General features: G+C 40.0%; 1 protein-coding gene across 1 annotated transcript in view; it reads right to left on the minus strand.

Moving 5' to 3' along the window:
- Positions 1–413: 413 nt before the first annotated feature.
- Positions 414–19,615, minus strand: part of FBXO36 (F-box protein 36) — a 73,785-nt gene continuing 54,583 nt past the window's right edge. The window contains exons 3-4 of the mRNA XM_030575543.1: positions 8,492–8,664; positions 414–2,427 (exon numbers count right to left, since the gene is read on the minus strand). Of these exons, the coding sequence (XP_030431403.1) occupies positions 2,236–2,427; positions 8,492–8,664 (365 nt within the window). The 3' untranslated portion in view covers positions 414–2,235. The remainder of the gene's footprint in view (positions 2,428–8,491; positions 8,665–19,615) is intronic.

Here is a 19,615-nt window from a genome sequence, read left to right on the forward strand (position 1 = left end):
AATCACTTTGTAGAATCTACACTTTTATTTCTTAATTACCAGTTTACAGTATATTTACAAACTGCATTTTTAATACTTGACATTTAAACCAGTTTTTAAAAATAATGGGCCAGATTCTCAGCATTGAAGTCAATGGAGCTACATAGATTTGCACCACTTGAGACTCTGGCCCAAAGGGAATACGGCATTTGTTCTTAGGTAAAATATTCCTCTGGCAAACTGTTGGCAAGTAAATAGCTTTATAGCATGAATATGGTCACATTTATCTATAAATTCCAAGGATATACCACACATTGCATGTTTTACAAAGATTAGAAAAACTTCCACGGAATATATATTTAATACCATTTCACTTTGAATGGTGATCTTGGAGAAGGGGAAAATGGTAAAAAATTGGCACTAGATGTAAAGAATGACAGCTTATTTTATGTTTAATATAATGATAATACAAGGCTTCATCAATAAAGAATAACACACCACCCTGTAAAATTAGAGAAGTTAACAATCAAAACTTATCTAACTGCCTTTCAGCTATTGTATTTGGCGCCTTTTACACTTAGTTTGATCATTTACCAGTGTGTCAGTCACTCTGATGGCCATACTCAGATTATTGTATAAATTGTTAGTGGCATTTGGTCAGGATTAAGTTCCTTATACTGTATCTATACTTACTATAACCAGAATATACATGGCTCTACTAAAATATTTCAAATAACCAGCTACATATTTAAGGGCTCAGTCCCAGTAACCCTCTCTTACAAAAGTAGTCCTTAGTCATACAATAAGACAACAATAAATAAGTCTTGGTTTCAACAAGAATACGTTTGTGAATAAGGACCATTTGCATTATAAAAGTTTGTGTTGTAAATAAACTAGGTCATCTTGAGCATTTTGGCTTTACTTGGGTGCCTAAAACTAATCACCTAAACCCAGATTTAGGCACCTAAACAAAATGACCTGATTTTCAGAGGTACTGAATACTATGAACTCACATCAACATCAGCTCAACACATAAAATAAATCAGGCTACTTTTTAGTGAATTCAGATGACTAACTTTAGGCATTCCAGTGCAACCATATTAGCCTTAATTTTTGTGATGTTATCATTAGTACAGTGCCAAATCCTGCAGGCCTTACTTAGGAAGACTCTAACTGAAGTTTGTGAGAGTTTAGCTGAGTAAATCATGAAGCCTTTAGGCCATTATGTGGAAAAAATGCAAGCATTAGTATTAATGCTCAATATTTAAATCTAGTAATAACACACAGTAGACATTAATTAATAATTTAAGGCTATTAATACTTGACCTCTGGATTGTTGAAGTTAATGTTGTAATTAACAACAATTAAGATGAAATTCTAAGCTATGTAAACTATTTTCTTCATGGATTTGTCAGCTCTGTTTGGTAGGAACATTATTGATGTGCTACAATGCAAAGAGCCAATAATAAATATTATTTTATAATTGAAAATATACTTCAGTGAATGTAAACCTCATCAAAGGTACCAGCGTCACAGCACTGGCAACTCTAGTCCATTATCATCAGAAGTTCCTGCATAGGCAGAAGCAGTGAAAATTTCACTCATATACCATCCTTCCTGTGTTCCCAAATCATGACCTGAAGCACCTGTCTAAAAGGAAGAGGGTAGTTTGGTATACATACCCATTCAGTTCTTGGTCTTTAATGACGTTTCCCCTTAGTGATAAGTGCTGATTTGCTTATTTGTTTGAAGTTTAGACATCTAGACTACAGAGGATGTTCACTAATTTTAAAACCACTTTAATGCAGGTCAAATTTTGGACCCAAGATACACGTTGGTCACCTTTTAACATTTCACATTTGCCATGGTGGCCAGTAAACAATCAGCATTTACCAATGGTTTCTACACAGTAAGAACTTACATACCACATTTCTCTCTATTTCTTAGGAAATAACTGTGGCAACATTATGATATCTGTTATCAAATGCTGACTGTTTGAATGGTAACCACTGTATATGTAAACTTATTATATCTCAGAGTCAAAAAGTTCAAAGGACTTGAACCTTTCCTATTGCTGGTGGTAGCTGATTAATAAAATTCCAGTCTATAAAAGGTAATGTTGTTTATGTATTGTTTCCATTATGCTTTATGTCTACTGTTTTGATAGCCTCATTTTTTCAGTAAAAGTAACCATTTATAACGAAATATACAAGTCCGCACTTACAACTTTTGCCCATAATGAAAAAGCATGCTGCTTTATTTAGTCTTTGATTTCTTTGAATCATCTTGTTTCTGCCTCCTTCTTCGGAGCTGCAGCTGAAGCTGAAGCTTGTTTGTGAAGAAGAACTGCTTCCAACCCACTTCCTGTGCCAGTGCTCTCATTTCAGGGGTAATTGCACCACACAAATTTTGCACAATTTTCTCCCACAGTGTGTCAGAGTTGCATATCTATTTATAAGAGAAAGCAGGCATGGTTATTCTGGTTTAAACAAACATAACTAGACATATTCAATGTTTACTACCATTTTGTTTGAAAAACCCAGCATAGGGCAACACAGCTCATTATACATTAAGTTAGCTTTATATATAAGAATGAGATCTTTTGGGAAAAAATCCTACAGACCATTCTTAGGTAAACTTACAATAACTTCAGTACCAGTTTTGTCCAAGTAAGGACTGAGTCCAGGTTGTAGGATTTGACCCTTGTTATATGTCTTTGTTGGTCTTGTACATGGTATTATATATTCTGTAAATTATTGTCATTTTTTTTTCAGTATAATGAGTTCGAAAATATTTTCTCCATCTGGGCCACACTGTCTGCTGATATATTCCTGTGGGGGCAGGGCACTGTGTTCCCTCCCCAGCTCTGTGAGGGGACTGGGCAGCTGTTGTTCCTCCGGGAGTGCGGCGCTGGGTTCCCTCTCCAGCTCTGCGAGGGGACTGGGGAGCTGCTGTTCCGGGAGGGCAGGGCGCTGCCTTCCCTCCTCAGCTCTGTGAGGAATTAGGGAGGGAAAGGAATTATTTAGGGAGGGAGATGAATTATTTAAGCTTAGTGCCAATGTAGACACAAGTACAAATGGGTATAAACTGGACACTAGGAAGTTTAGACTTGAAATTAGACGAAAGTTTCTAACCATTAGAGGAGTTAAGTTCTGGAACAGCCTTCCAAGGGGAGTAGTGGGGGCAAAAGACATATCTGGCTTTAAAACTAAGCTTGATAAGTTTATGGAAGGGATGGTATGATGGGATAGTTTAATTTTGGCAATTGATCTTTGATTATCAGCAGATAAGTATGCCCAGTGGTTGGTGATGGGATGTTAGATGGGTTGGGATCTGAGTTACTGCAGAGAATTCTTTCCTGAGTGCTGGCTGGTGAGTCTTGCCCACATGCTCAGGGTTTAGCTGATCGTCATATTTGGGGTTGGGAAGGAATTTTCCTCCAGGGCAGATTGGCAGAGGCCCTGGAGGTTTTCCACCTTCCTCTGCAACATGAGGCATGGGTCACTTGCTGGTGGATTCTCTGCAGCTTGAGGTCTTCAAACCACAATTTGAAGACTTCAATAACTCAGGCATAGGTTAGGGGTTTGTTATATAAGTGGATGGGTAGGGTTCTGTGGCCTGCTTTGTGCAGGAGGTCAGACTAGATGATCATATTGGTCCCTTCTGACCCTAAAGTCTATGAGTCTATGAGTGTATATTGGCACAGCTCCACTGAAATCAATGGAACTGTGCCAGTTTACACCAAAAAATTTGGCCCATGTTATTTACAAATCATATTACAAATATATATGCATGTGTTTGTGGAAAAGAAAAAGGGCCAACTCTGTTTACTTGTGGTGTTATACTATCAGCCTCTCTGGATTTACATCAGATTAACTTGGATGATTGGCCCTATGCAACTGAAAGAAGCTTTCACAAGAATTGTGAGCTATTCAGTTCTGGAGATGGATTATGATTCTTGGGCGATGCTTCCCACTTTTGAATGACTGCATAAATAGAATTGTGTGGAAACAATCATATTGGCCATTATAGCATAAGCAGAAAGAGAAAATGAAGTTTTTTTTCCAGGTATGATACAACCATCATAAAAGAGTAATTATTAGGAAGATTGGGTGCATCAGTATACTCATTATATCCAATCTTTAAAATAAGTGATCGTGAATGATACGGAATCTGATTCTCCCCTCACACAAGCTTTCCAGTGGCTTTATTGGCAACCCCTCTGTAGTCAGTGGAATTGCACTGATGTAATGCTATAATTTGGTCCCAATATCTGTTCCACCGCTGAGTGGTGGTGGTTATATTACCACATGGGGTTGTCTGACCAAAATGGGAAGACAGGGATCATGGGAAATACTCCTTCAAATACTGCTGAAAGAAGAAAAAGGGATGAATTTTAAAAGCTTTCCTAAAATTTCTGATTGTTATATTTCTCTGTTCTGTTGTGCCTAGAAAATTGGTAATTGTATTAAATTGAAATATTGGAGACTATCTTTTAGTACTTCATACTCAATATATAAAACATACAGTGCAAATATCAATTCAATATTATTGTTTTCTTCTTTCATAGTGGATTTCAGAATATATAACACAACAGCCTGCTTTCAGTGTTAGAAACTTTGGTGAGATTATGTTCTCTATTACAGTGGCTTAAATCTGAAGCAACTCCCCAGAACTCATGGATTTACACTAGTTTTACATCAGTGTAAGTGTGAACAAAATCAGACTCCACATCAGAAATGTTTATCTTCAGGTTTGCATTATGGATATAGCTCCCTCTGGTGGTTATTTTAGTTCATAGAAAGATAAGTAACAATTTTTACAATTAAAATAATGGATTTATAGAACCATTTAAAATCCAGGAACAAGGTAAATTTAAGAAATCTACTGAGCCTGTGATGGAAAATGCCATGTTATGTATTTCAGTAAATACTGGTATTTTGAAAAACTCGCAGTGCTTGTGTCATAAACAGATAGCTAAGGGTTAATGTCTCTTTCACCTGAAGCACCTGACCAGAGGACCAATCAGGAAACAGGATTTTTTTTTTCAACTCTGGGTGGAGGGAAGTTTGTGTCTGAGTCTTTGTCTGTCTGCCTGCTTTTCTCTCAGCTTTGAGAAGTGATTTCTGTTTTCTAATCTTCTGTTTCCAAGTTGTAAGGACAAAGAGATCAAATAGTGAGTTATATGATTTCTTTTCTTTGGTATTTACATGTCTATAGTTGCTGGAGTGCTTTGATTTGCATTCTTTTTGAATAAGGCTGTTTATTCAATATTCTTTTAAGCAACTGACCCTGTATTTGTCACCTTAATACAGAGAGACCATTTGTATGTATTTTCTTTCTTTTTATATAAAGCTTTCTTTTAAGACCTGTTGGAGTTTTTCTTTTCTGGGAAACTTCAGGGAAATTGAGTTTGTACTCACCAGGGAATTGGTGGGAGGAAGAAGTCAGAGGGAGATCTGTGTGTGTTAGATTTACTAGTCTGATTTTGCATTCCCTCTGGGTGAAGAGGAAAGTGCTTTTGTTTCCAGGATTGGAATTACAGAGGGTGGACTCCCTCTGTTTAGATTCACAGAGCTTGTGTCTGTGTATCTCTCCAGGAGCACCTGGAGGGGGGAAGGGAAAAGATTTATTTCCCTTTGTTGTGAGACTCAAGGGTTTGGGTCTTGGGATCCCCAGGGAAGGGTTTCGGGGGGACCAGAGTGCCCCAAAACACTCTGACAGCTTGAGTGGTGGTTTTCAGAGTAAGGCAACTGCAGTCATTCCTTACTTGATTTTATAAAACAGCTTCTTTTACACTGTCTTTGTTTTAAAACATTACACAGTGAAAATACAAAAGTAAAAAATACTTTGAAACTGGCATTGGAATAAACCTAGATACTGAATTCTGGGCAGAAAAACATGATGAGATTTATGCTTAGAATTAACTGCGGAGAAAAGAAATAAACATGTGAGTATGCGAGTAAATAAAAGTGAATATATTTAAAAGTGTAAGAATATTTTTGCTGATAGTCTGGGTCTTTGGCAAGAACAGGAAATAGAAGGTGGACTGTAGTAATAATGGGATGGAGGGCAAAAGATGGCATACAGCAAGAATCACCAGTAGCAAAACTAGAGATTATCTAGGAGTCTTTGCGGGATACTTGTGGCCATGATACTTAGCCAGAATATTTGGTAAGGGCTGGAAATGAGAGGATGCAGCTACCTTTTTCTTTAATTTATCTTGGAAAGGAAGAAAAAAAGTTTGGGTTGATAATCTGGTAATGAAAAAGGGCCCTGCTGTGCATAGGCGCCAACTTCTGCTGGTGCCAGTGGGAGCTTACGCACCCCCAGCCCTGCCCCGACTCCACCCCTGCCCTCATTCCAGCCTCTTCCCTAAAGTCCCCGCCTCAACTCCATCCCCTATCTGCCCCTATTGAACTCCTTCCCCAAATCCCCGGCCCCGCCTCTTCACCACTTCCTTCCCTGAGTGCACTCTCCCACAGCTTGTTACACTGCGAAACAGCTGCTTTGCAGTGGCAACTGCTGGGAGAAGAAGCGTGGATGGCGCGCTCAGGAAGCAGGGGTGAGCTGAGGTGGGGGGGGCGGGGTGGAGAGCTGCCAGTGGGTGCAAAGCACCCACCAATTTTTCCCCGAGGGTGCTCCAGCCCCTGAGCACCCACAGAGTCTGTGCCTATGCTGCTGTGTCCTGTAAGGATCCATGGTTGGGAAAGAACTGATAAATAACTTACTACGATCTTACAGCAATAGCAGTCTTTTCATTACCTTGAACACAAGGACTGCTCCAGTTTAGTGCTCACGGTCTATGTTTCCTCCTTAGAGAAAACGAGGGGCAGAGTCATGGCACTGCCCGAGCCCTAATCATTAGGGCCAGTGATCAGGACAGTGTACAGTGTGTCTGGCAGGGGTAGTCAACAGGCAGACTGTGAGCCAAATCCAGACTGCCAGATGCTTTTGAACAGACCCCAACATCTTTTTATTTATTACTTATTATATTTTCTCTGGAGTCTGGATCTTGACAATACCTTGACCAACAAATTTGGACCATGACAAAAAAAAATTGACTATCTCTGGTTGCCCAGTTCAAGTATGGCACAGCAGCCATGTTTACCCTCCACTCCTGGAGGCACTTTATGTACATGAGGCAAAAGGCTCCAGAAGCTTTGGTTGGGCTGCTGAGTCTAGTCCATTGCCTCTATTGCATGCTCCACTTTACGGTCATAACAGCCCAATGTCCGCAAGAATATTAGCATAGTTTAGAAATATTATTTCCCCTCAGTTGAGATTCTGAGAATCCAAAAGGTTAAAAAGAAAGGTTTACTTTGTAAAAGACCTAAATAATACTTGATTATATGGTCAATATTACATCATGCACTCACTATCAGAGTGCCTCTTCATGTCAGTTCACAGTGTTGCAGAGACTCATCCTCTTTAGCACTGCCACCTCCATGGCCTAACCCTCTGGGTCAGCTCTCAGTTCAGTCCAATAAGAAACCATATTAAACGTGAAATCAAAATAACCACATAGATGTTAAAGTCCATAACATAAACATTACTCCTTCATAGAGACCCAAGGTCAGTGTTGTCAAGGTTAGGCCCCTGGCTAAGCCAGACTTCTTTGGTTAGGACACTGAAGATTATCTGGCTGCAAACTGGCCCAGTAAAACTAGTCAGTCCAAGCCAGATGGCCCTGTCCTGGCTTCGCTCAGAACTGGTTCCTAGTAAAAGCAGCCAGCCCTTTTCATCTGGCCTTTGATTGGCCTCTGCCTGCTCCTTGCCCTTCTAGGTACCAGAGGACCATTTCTCACTGGTTCTGTTTGCAGCAGATCTTAAGACACCTCTCCAGGCAACCTCTGGAGGTCTGAACTCACTGCTCTTCTCCTCCAGCATGGAACCTTCTTAGGGCAGGATGTGCCAGGTTGGTGGGGCCTCTGGCAGGGGCAGCAAATACCTAGTAAACCCCTCATAGTCCCAAATAATAAAGCACTCCACACCACAGGTGAATTAGCTAAAGGCATAAGAATGCAGCATTATGACAATACTTAACTTTTGAATAAGTTGATTTTGAAAATAACAATACTGATAATTTTGTACTGCTAATTGTAATTGATATTACATTATGACAAATTCTAGCCTCAGCTGCATCATCATAAGCCCACTGACATCAGCAGGGTTGCATGGGTAATTTTCTTTAATATCTTTCTTTCTATGATTTCTTTAAAGTTGAGACTATCTATTAAGAATGCTTTTGTAATACACATGAGTGTATTATCCTCCATGGAGTCTGATCTTGCACTGCTAAACCTGTGCAATAACAGCAAGATCTTAAATATGCTATAAAGCATGGGTCCAATCCTTCAAATATTTAATACTATACTGGAAATAGCGTTTATTACCTGAATAATCTTATAGGTACATGTTTGTAAAGGATGTGTGTGTTAAAAGTGAACTAAATCAGGAGAATGTGCCAAAGCATAACTAATACTTAAAATAAGTTGTAAATGTTTTTTACCGTTTTAAATCTGTGTGAAACTTGAGAAAGCCTGGCAATATCTTCAAGCTCCAGAAAGGAAATGATGTACAGGAGTAATGGGTCAGGAAGCCGTTCCAGGAAGTCAAAGTTACCCCGGCACAGATTGAAGATATGTTCCAGAGTGTTGGCACCAAAAACTACAGCAATTTGAACTGTGATTCAAAGAAACCCAACAAAGAAAGAGATTTGTAAATGCCTTTATATTCCTTCCCAATGTAGAGGGATAATCTTACATGTATCTTTAAAAAACAGAACAACTCCAATTTAAAAGGTAAGCAGATACATTTCTGGATGTTTTCTAGATAAACACTTACAATTCTGAACACCCTTAGCAATACTAATATAAAATATAATATTCTAGTTTGTTCCATGTACAGAGCTACCACAGACATCAATAGGAATCTTGCGTAGGATAGGATATGGCTCAAAATTTGGACATCAACCAGCATAGCTCTAACTCTTCTCCACTCACTGCTGAACATTGATGTCAGCAAAGCAGCAGCAACAAGACTAAACTGAAACTTGTCCAATCCCATTTTGCACAGGTAAGAGATATTAAATATAAGTTTTTTATATTGTGCTATGCACTAATGCAGTGTTTCCCAAACTTGGGACGCTGCTTGTTTAGGAAAAGACCCTGGAGGGCCGGGCCAGTTTGTCTACCTATCACATCCGCAGGTCCGGCAGATCACGGTTCCCACTGGCCGCGGTTCGCTGCTCCAGGCCAATGGGAGCTATTGGAAGTGGCAGCTAGTACGTAAAATGTTACAAGGGGTTGTCGGAAAAAAATTCCCTAATGGCAGACAGAGCTGTTGCTAGGGACTCCGGGCAGCACGGGGTCAGCAGCCTGGAGCCCCTGGACTTCCAAGAGCTAAGCAGATCAAAGCAAGCATATCTATCACACTGAGGAGATTTAAACTTCAAGACTCCTTATAAGTAATGGAAAGGGAGGTGGATATTTTTTGCTGTTTTTAAAATTAAATAGGCAGCTAGTATTGTTTTTAAAATTATTATGAAGAACAAGTTTAAGCTTTGTTGTAACGTGCATTGTTTGCCTGGACTGCTCAAGACCTGAATGCTTGTGTAGAAGGAACTCTTTGAGTTGGCTTCTTAAATACCTTCATGCTGTGTCACATCTGATACTCCTTGATGAAACATAGAAGCCTTGTCTTATAACAGGCTTATTCAAAGTGATACAAGCTACAAATGTGAGATCTTGGAAGAGTGCTGCTGTTTTCATAATGTAATAAAAATACTGTAATGATAAATGGTAATTAATAATAAATAGCGTGTAATAAGCATGTCATAAAAACAAATTTTATATTTCCAAGATCACTGCTTTTATAACTTAAACTCAGGTAAAGGAGAAAATCCTTTGAAATATTCATTCTTAGGAGGGGGTTTGTGAGACTTAACATTTTAGTGAAAGGGGTTCACAGGTTGTTAAAGTTTGGTAACCACTGCCCTAAAGGTAACTCTTTGCTTTTCTGCTTTCCAAATACTTCAGTCCCATTTAATATCTGTGATTTGGATTACTTTCTCCCAATTTTATTGTTTTGCAACTTCTCAGTTTTAGAGCAAAATCTTGTCCTGACTTCATATAGCCCTACTGTGGTCTAGGAATGGAATGGTGCTTGTTGCTCACTACCCTGAAAGCCATCCTTTCAATGCAGGCCCTGCATGACTGCTCCAGCTCTATGTCTCTGAGCAGCACCCCATGGGGCTGAGAGTCTTGTGTGGGCTCTTATTACATATTTTTGTTACTAAAGCACCAAAAATATAAGATTAAAAAAATTCTACATGAAAAAAATATTTTTCTACAACAAAAAAAATTAATTCCTTTTTACAGTTCAACTAACATTCTATCTGCTCCTGCGAAAAAAACTACTATTGAGCTACAATAAAATAAAAAGAGAGAGAAAGAAAGAGAGTTGCTTCAGCTGAAGACAAGGTAAGGGAGGCTAGGCTACAATGGTATGGGTACATCCAGCATAGACATACAAGCTTTGTCAGTATGATGGTTCTTTCAGTGATCATGGATGGAATGCCATCAAGGGTGAGACCAAATACTCAGTACATAGAGCAGATACATTTGCACAACAACTTGGCATATAATCAAGAGTTTTGGAAGAAGGCTATAAAAATCAGAACCTTGAATAAGGGAAGTGCAGAAAAGAAGAAAAACAAGAAAGAGAAAGAGATTCCTTTTGTAAAGTATTTTTAGAATACCTAGAAGAGTTTTTGAAACAGAAAATTGTGCCCAGATCAAAGAATAGCTGGAAAAACTTTCTGTTCGCTTGTGAGCTGTTTGTCAAGGGAAGCTATTCTGTATAAAAATAATTTCCCTTTAACAAAGGCCTGTGGTCAAGCCAGTACATGTTCTGGTTCTTGACTATCAATAGACTGGAGCATGATTTAAATATCAACATTTGTAGTGGAAGTCTTATTAATAATGACAGGTTTTTCCCCTCCTGACAATAGTTCATCTTAATTAATTAGCCTCCTAGAATTGGTTGGGCAACTTCCACCTTTTCATGTTCTCTGTATGTATATATATCTCCTCAGTATATGTTCCATTTTATGCATCCGATGAAGTGGGCTGTAGCCCACGAAAGCTTATACTCAAATAAATTTGTTAGTTTCTAAGGTGCCACAAGTACTCCTGTTCTTTTTATTGATAATGCTAAACATACTGGTTGTGAGGGATCAGGGATCTCGAATGTAGGTCAGTGAGTCCTCAGGCGGTCCTCATACTTCAGCCACCACCCAGCAGCTTGCTGGTAATAGCAGGGATTGTGCACTAGTGGACCTAGCTCGCCATAGACACAAAGCTCTCAGTGGGAGGAGAAGTCTGGCTCTGACCATTGGCTTGATTCCCAACTCTATCTCTGACACTGACCTCTGGAGCCTGATTCCTGCTCCAACTACTAGCCCTGACCATCATTCCTCTGACCGCTAGGCATAATCGCCTATTTCCTGGTCTATGACAGTTTGTTCAGACCACCAACCCCTCCGAGTGGGGTCCAGCCAGGTATGGATCCAGTGGAGCTCCCCTTAATCCAAGAAGCACTGGCACTCCGTGAGCAGGTTACCCATCACCATATAGACAACCAAGTTGTTCAGGTGCAGATCACACAGCTGGTTGCTAAGAATCAGGCACTTCATGGGGAAGTCCATCAACTCTCTGCAAAGAACAATGTGCTCTGGGCCCTGTTGGCTGCATCAGCCGCTGAGCTAGAACCTGTCATCTCCCTCCCAGAGGGCTCCAGTGGGGATTGTTCCAAATTTTGAGGTTTTTTGAACCAGTGCTGCCTCTTGTTCTTGCTTCACTCTCAAATATACTTGTTCAACCAAGCCAAGGTAGGCCTAGTTGTCAGCCTGCTGCCTGGTGAGGCATTGAACTAGGCCTTCCCCCTGTTGGAGGCCAGCAGTCTGGTGCCATCTAGCTAGGACACTTTCCAGAGAGCAATATCAACCATCTATGGTGATCCCTATGCTCTCTCTGCCAAGGCCACCTTCTAGAAATTCTAAGAATGGTCAGGCACGGCTATTTCCTATGCAGCACACTTCTATGTCTCATATCGGACACAGAGTGGAATGAGGCAGCCCTACTGTTTCAGTTCCAATGGGGCATGCGGAATGAGATCAAGGATGAGTTGGTTAAAGTTGAAACTCTGAAGGATCTGGGTGCTTTTATTAATCTTGTCATCTGGATCGACAATCAGCTTTGTGAATGGTGGGAAGAAAGAAGACGGGCAGGGTCGGAGCTTCACCCAACACTATTGTGTCCTGCTCTGCAAGCTGAGACAATGCAAGTTAAGCTGGACCACCTACTGCTCACTCCTGAGGAAAGGGGGCATCAGTAATGTCTTAGCCTGTTCTTCTAATGTGGTGGGCCAGGTCACTTTATCTCTGATTGTGCCATGAGGACACCAGACTGAAGAGACCCAGGAAAACAAGCCAGCCCAGGCCCAGTAAAGGGGGCTGACCTGAACACTTTGACAAAATGTTCCATGTGTCTAGAGACATGGTCCTATCTGTAAAGCATGCTGAATGCCATCAACCAACACCGCATTTGAGTTGCATGTCCCAGGGTGCTGCCTTCCAATCCCTCCACCGCAGGCCCTCATTGACTCAGGTGATAACTTTATTGACCTGGATGCAGTCTGGACCCCGCAGATTCCCCTAAGGCCCAAGCCTATTCCAAGCCTAGTAGATGACAGGTCTCCCTATCCTGCCAGCCAGTGGTCACAGACACTGTGCCCCTGCAGGTCACCATCCAAGGGCATTGAGAGATGCTGCAGTTTAGGGCCATTTGCTCCTTTCAATTTCCCCTGATCCTGGGTATTTCCTCCATAAACATATCATTCACTGACATGAACTAAAGGGTCAGTTTCTTTTCAGAATACTGCTGGCAGCACTGCTTGACCCAGGAAGTAGAGAATGCACAGTAGAACCCCAACAATCATAAGCCAGTTGTTGGTCCAACAGACTCACTCACTGATCCTGAGCCTCAACTTCCACCCCAGAACAGTGATTTTGCTAATGTATTTGAAAAAAGAATGGAGAAATCCTACCCCCTCACAAGGATTATGACTGTCCGATTAAACTGAAACCAGGAACAAAAATTCCATTTGGTCATATTTATGCCATGTCTGAACCTGAAATGGTCGACCTTCGCACCTGCCTGCAGGAGAACCTGGCCAAGGGCTTTATTGCAAGTCCACCTCACCTACTGGGGTACCTGTCCTCTTAGTTAAGAAGGAAGATGGTAACCTCCAACTTTGTATGGACTACCAAACACTAAATCAGGTCACCATTAGGAACTGACACCCCTTACCTCTAGCTCCTAAATTACTGGACTGCTTGGGGGCTGCCTATATATACACATACAAAGTTGGACTTCTGAGGTGCATATAGCCTTGTAGGGGATGAGTGGAAGACTGCCTTTTGAATCCACTGTGGACATTTTGAATATCTTGTGAATTCAAGACTCCATTGCTGACCTCTGGTTCCTGGCTCCTGACTCCAGTTCTGATCACTAGGTCTGACTGCCAGTGTCCAATCTATGACACTGATCTAGAATGCAGTGATGTGCAGATTTCTAGATCAATTCACTGGAATTACAGTTATCTAACTTATCTGTGTTTTTAAACTATGTTCATCTAGCTGTCATGTGCACAGGGTCAATTGTCTTCACATTGATCTAGGTTATAAAACTAAAATGGGCTCTGGTGCCAAGACTTTTCTTAGTAAATATAAGGCAAGATAAAAGAAGTGGGTTTTGCCTTTTGCTATGCAGGTTCTGAGGTTCTTGAGCATCCTAAAATATTCAGAAAAGAGTTCCACAGTCATGGGCCAGACAGTGAGAAAGTGATGCCTCCTGCCCACTCCTGAGGTTGAATAACAAGGAGTCCAGTGGCACCTTAAAGACTAACAGATTTATTTGGGCATAAGCTTTCATGAGCATGTGACGGGGCAGAGCAGCCCCGCACTGGTACAGCAGGGGTTAACCCTTCCTTCCTAGCAGAGGAAGCCACTCTGTCCTAAAAGAATAAATGGACACAAATCAGACATCAGGAACAGTATCATACAAAAGCCAGTAGGTGAACACTTCAACGTTCGTGGACATTCTATAACAGATTTAAAAGTAACTATTCTTGAACAAAAAAACTTCAGAAACAGACTTTAAAGAGAAATAGCAGAACTCAAATTCATTTGCAAATTTAACACCATTAATTTGGGCTTGAATAGGGACTGAGAGTGGCTGGCTCATTACAAAAGCAGCTTTGGCTCTCCTGGAATTGACACCTCATCTATTATTGGGAGTGAACTACATCCACCCTGATCGAATTAGCCCTGTCAACACTGGTTCTCCACTTGTGAGGTACTCCCGTCTCTTCATGTGTCATTATATAATGCCAGAATCTGTAAATTTCACTCCATGCATCTGAAGAAGTGGGTTTTTTACCCATGAAAGCTTATGCCCAAATAAATCTGTTAGTCTTTAAGGTGCCACCAGACTCCTTGTTGTTTTTGTGGGTACAAACTAACACGGGATCCCCCGTGATACCTGAGGTTGAATAGTGTATTCAACATGAGACCAGGTTGCAAGATGCAGTTAAGGACTGACTTTCTTAATATTGATTGCATGTTAGATAACCTGTAACAGCAAAATGTTTAGGAATAGGTCTTAAAAGCAGTATGTAGGACTTTCGGGCACAAAGGATATTTACTGAAGACCCTGGCAACAAAGATAGGAATCTGTGGAAACTCCTCTTCCCAAATAGTATCTGGCTAAACTTTGACAGCTGCTCAGTATTCTCATCCAGTTAAAATGTCATAAGACCATACTTGGAACATGGCATTAATATTGTCATGATTCTTTTTTTTTCATAACTTGGTTAAAAAGTTGCAGGATACTCCCTGCTATAATCCTCTTTGAGGAAATTCCCTTAGGAAATACTTTAAAGATCCAGACACAAAAACAAGTTCTAGATAGCCCATGTAATCAGACTCATGCATGACAAAGAGTCAACTCTTTATTAAAAAAAAAAAAAGTCCACAACACCCATCTACTTCAAGCTAAATGGCTAACCAAAAGGCTACATTCCAATTCTTTGCTGCTTCAATAAAAATGAGTTTTTATTACAAAGTGCGAGTTTCTTTCTACATGTAGGTATGAATGTATTAACATGTGAATTGTTTGTGGATGCTCTCAAAATGTATTTAGCTGTATTTATTTTATTTCTGTAAAAATACCTTGTGACATTGCATTCTATATGAGTTTATGAAAATATGCTAATGTAACTGGAATATGCTTCATGCATAAGGTCTCTTGTAAGGTATCATTACAAAGCTTATAATCTATTGAGTGTGATCATCCTATTTGTATAAATGTACCACTCTTGTATCTGAAACTAGAAATATGAAATATAACTCTGAGGGCCTATTGTAATTGTGCAAAGTGTAGGCCATTAATGGTGGTTTGGAATCTTGATGGCTCCCATTAACCAGGACAATTGACTGCAGAAGGGTGTGTTTTACCTGTAAGTCTTCCTGTATATGTGTGTGCTGGCAAGTGGGTAATGAAGTCTTAGAGTGACATGTGATCATGTCACCTGAACTGGAATCCATCTTTAACCTGGTGCTTTTCCATTGAGAGGAGGGGTGGGAACCCAGAGTGACAAAGGATTCCTGCCTTATGCAAAAGATGTAGAAGTGGGTGGAACAGAGAAAAGGGAGCGCCATGATGAGGAATCCCCTAGCTACCACCTGAGCTGAAACAAGGGCTCTACCAGGGGAAAGGATTGTGCCCAGACTAGGAAGGCATCCAATCTGTGAAAGAGATTTACTGAAACATCTTTCAGTTATCTGTGCTCAGTTGTATTACTGTATTAGGCTTAGAGTTGCGTGTTTTATTTTATTTTGCTTGGTAATTCATTTTATTCTGTCCGTCACTACTTGGAACCACTTAAATCCTACCTTCTGTATTTAATAAAATCACATTTTACTTATTAATTAACTCAGGGTATGTGTTAATACCTGAGGGGCAAACAGCTGTGCATCTCTCTCTATCAGTGTTACAGGGGGGCGAACAATTCATGAGTTTACCCTGTGTAAGACTTATACAGGGTAAAACGGATTTATTTGGGGTTTGGACCTCACTGGGAGTTGGACATCTGAGTGTTAAAGACAGGAACACTTCTGTAAGTTACTTTCAGTTAAGCCTACAGCTGTTTGGGGATGTGGTTCAGATCTGGGTCTGGGTTTGCAGCAGGCTAGCAGGTCTGGCTCAAACCAGGCAGGGCACTGAAGTCCTAAGCTGCCAAGGCAGGAAAGCAGGGGCAGAAGTAGTCCTGGTACATCACTTGGCAGTTCCCAAGGGGGTTTCTGTGATCCAACCAGTCACATACCTATCATATTATTTCTGCAGCTGATGGTGGCTTAGACATAAGGGTATGTTTGAATACCTTCAGAGCTCACTGAGATTTTCATGCCTAAGAGCAATTGATAGTATTTAGTGACTTGCACCAGTTGTTCATTCTTTCAGGGACTTAAATAGATTTTCTCTCCTTCCCTTGGAATGTGAAGATCTAGAATGTGTGCTTTATACTATCGTCCATGAATATACAGTGATGCTGTAAACCAGCCTTGAAAAATCATAAAAATTTACTAACTCAGGCACCAAATCTACTCCCTCCACCCTCTCATCACTATGATAATTATGATGAGAAATGAGTGATCTTACATAGCTGTCAAATAAAAAAAAATACTCACTCTAAACAGATGGATAATTAGTATTTTAGAAGGCTGCAGTTAATGTTATCAAAATTGAAAAAAATATGTGTAAGGCTGTTTTAAGGCTGTTTCTCCCAGATTATGTTATGAAACCATTCTGTTCCCAGATTTTACACAATAATGAAGGCTTGATAATGCTGCATACTGTATGAATGTTTCTTTCAATGTTTAAGAATTGCCTGTTTATTTATATGGGTAAGAAAGTAGATCAATGGTTTACTACTATGCAGCACATGCACTGGATCTGCTCAGACTGGTATGCACGTTTGTTATTATCACAAAAACTACAACAGCAAAAAATCAGCTTACAGCGCTAAATGTGAATGTACATGCTTGTCACTGACTCTTGTTACTCCTCTATAGAGTTTGTAGACCGTAACAGAAATCTAAGTTACCAGGAAGTATTAAAAAGTTTATTTAAAAATGATTACTTCATAGGCTTTCTACTGGATGCTTCGAATGCCTGCAGGGATTAGTGGCAGGCAAAATGTTTTACTTACAAGGGAATATATTTTACCTCATGTTTGCTTGATAGGAATAAATCAAATGATATTGTTATAGTACTCTGCGAACATCTCTACACACTGTAAGTTACAAAATTCCCCATAAAATTAAGACTAACTATACGAAGGCAATGTAAAATTCTAATTAATTCTTAAGACTAAATATAAATTTAGCTACTAGCCTGAAAGAGTGCATTGTCAGCAGAATGTACTACATATGCTTAGGATCAAATCCTGGCCCTACTTAAGTCAGTAGGGATTTTTGCCACTGACTTCAACTGAAACTGACTTTAGCTCAAATTTCAATAAAAATAATTTAGATTGCTGTTCCAATAACAGTTTTGGCAGCAAAGTTTGGAGGAACCTGTAAATATCTGAGGGAAACAGCAGCAAGACTTGTAAGCCGGAGGTGAGAAAAAGACACAAAAAGGTCTGAGTATTTATGTGAGACAGCAGCAGAGGTGATCTGGAATAGTTCCAAGACTGTTTAAAATACAGTAATGGTTAATATGATCCACAAAGGAAAATTTGGTATATAAAAAAAGTGATCCTGAGATGATTATCTTTGGAAACAGGAAGAAACCTTTTTACAGTAAGTGGGACAAACTGACCTGGGCTTCAGTAGTGCCCATGTGATGAAGTTCAGAATCATCAGTAGTACTTTCAAAAGAAGCATGCAAATACAATACAAATTAGATCCCAAGATACAGCTTTTAATGAATCTAGAAACATTTTTAGCAACACTAGAAATACAAGCGCCAAAGGAAAAAAACTGCATATGTTGGTAAGGATTTAACTATTTCTGTTTGAACAATATGCCAGATATTCCAATACACATGTTTCACTGTGACATTATTCAGATATCAAATGCCACAGAAAGGTCCAACAATATATACAGTGACACAAAACCTTTGCCATTGCATATGCACAGGTCACTACAGAGCTGAACAAAAGCTTCCTTATGGGTGCTAAAAGAAACAAAGTACATTTGTCAAATAAATCATTAGGGAGTGTTGCTAGAATTCAGCTGTAAACACTGTTAGCAATCTCTCATAGGAAACAAAGGGTACAAAAAGGCTACTCATCATTCACACCATATTTCCTAAAAAGCCCAAGTTGTTTTAAAAATTGATATTGCCACTGCCATGTTGAAACATTGTGGGAGACTACTGCAACTGAAGAAACAGGTATATTAAAAATATCAACAGTAAAAGAGATGAATATATTCAAGGACTTCTAAGCATCTGCCAAGGATCGAATTAGCAATCAATTTTGTTCAGTTTTATTGCAAATTTGTCATTTATAAACAAACAAAAGGATTATGCTATACCAAGAGTTAAATTTAAACTGAACTAATCTTAGTAACTTAAACCAGCTTGATCTGTGGTCTTGTTTTTCTTTTGATCTGAAGTTGATATATATTACCAATTGCTTTCATCTTTCATCATGGTGCTTGTGTTCCATCCCTTGGAAGTGACATGTCTTTACAGATCATCGTTGAAAAAAATGTGATAAACCTGAAAATACCATCTGTATCCAAGATATTTCTCTACATGACATAGGAGAATCTAACTAAGAGTGTCACAGTTACCAGGTAACGATACCTCTGTCCCCTCTTGGTCTCTTTGAGTATGTCTACAGAGGGATCAAAAACCCATGGATTGGCCCAGGTCAGCTGATCCAGGATCACAGGGCTTGTGCTCCAGGGCTGAAAAATCACTATGTAAATGTTCAGGTTCGGGTTAGAGCCTGAGGTCTGGGACCCTGTGAGGATGCAGAGTCCCAGTACTTGGGTTCCAGCCTGAGCCTGAAAGTCTGGACAGCGAGTTTGAGCCCCAAAACCCAAGCCTGACTCAGCTGACCTGGCCCAGCTGTGGCCATGCTGTGGATCTTTTATCCCTCTGTAGACATACTCTTAGAGTGCACACCTCAAATCTTAGGCCTTGAGCTGTTACCCCTCTTGGAGTGAAATCATGTGATTCTTCCATTCTTAGACCAGCCTTGAGCTGCAGTTCCCAGGTACTAACCATGATTATCTCAGCAGGTATCAGTTAGGTTCATTCTCTGTTGTTCTGTTTCCTTCCAGGACCTATGACCAGTGGTGTCCAATGACCAGACAACCTTCTTTAAACAAAATATTGTTTATGTAGAACAGTGGTTTTCAATCTTTTTTCATTTGCAGACCCATAAAAATTTCAAATGGAAGTGGAGACCACTTTGTAAATCTTAGGCACAGGCCACAAGCTGAAAACCATTGTTCTATAGTAATTACAACCTATTGTGGACCCCTTAGACAGTC

The sequence above is a fragment of the Gopherus evgoodei genome, chromosome 9, assembly GCF_007399415.2.
Source record: "Gopherus evgoodei ecotype Sinaloan lineage chromosome 9, rGopEvg1_v1.p, whole genome shotgun sequence".
In the NCBI taxonomy this organism is placed as follows: Eukaryota; Metazoa; Chordata; order Testudines; family Testudinidae; genus Gopherus; species Gopherus evgoodei.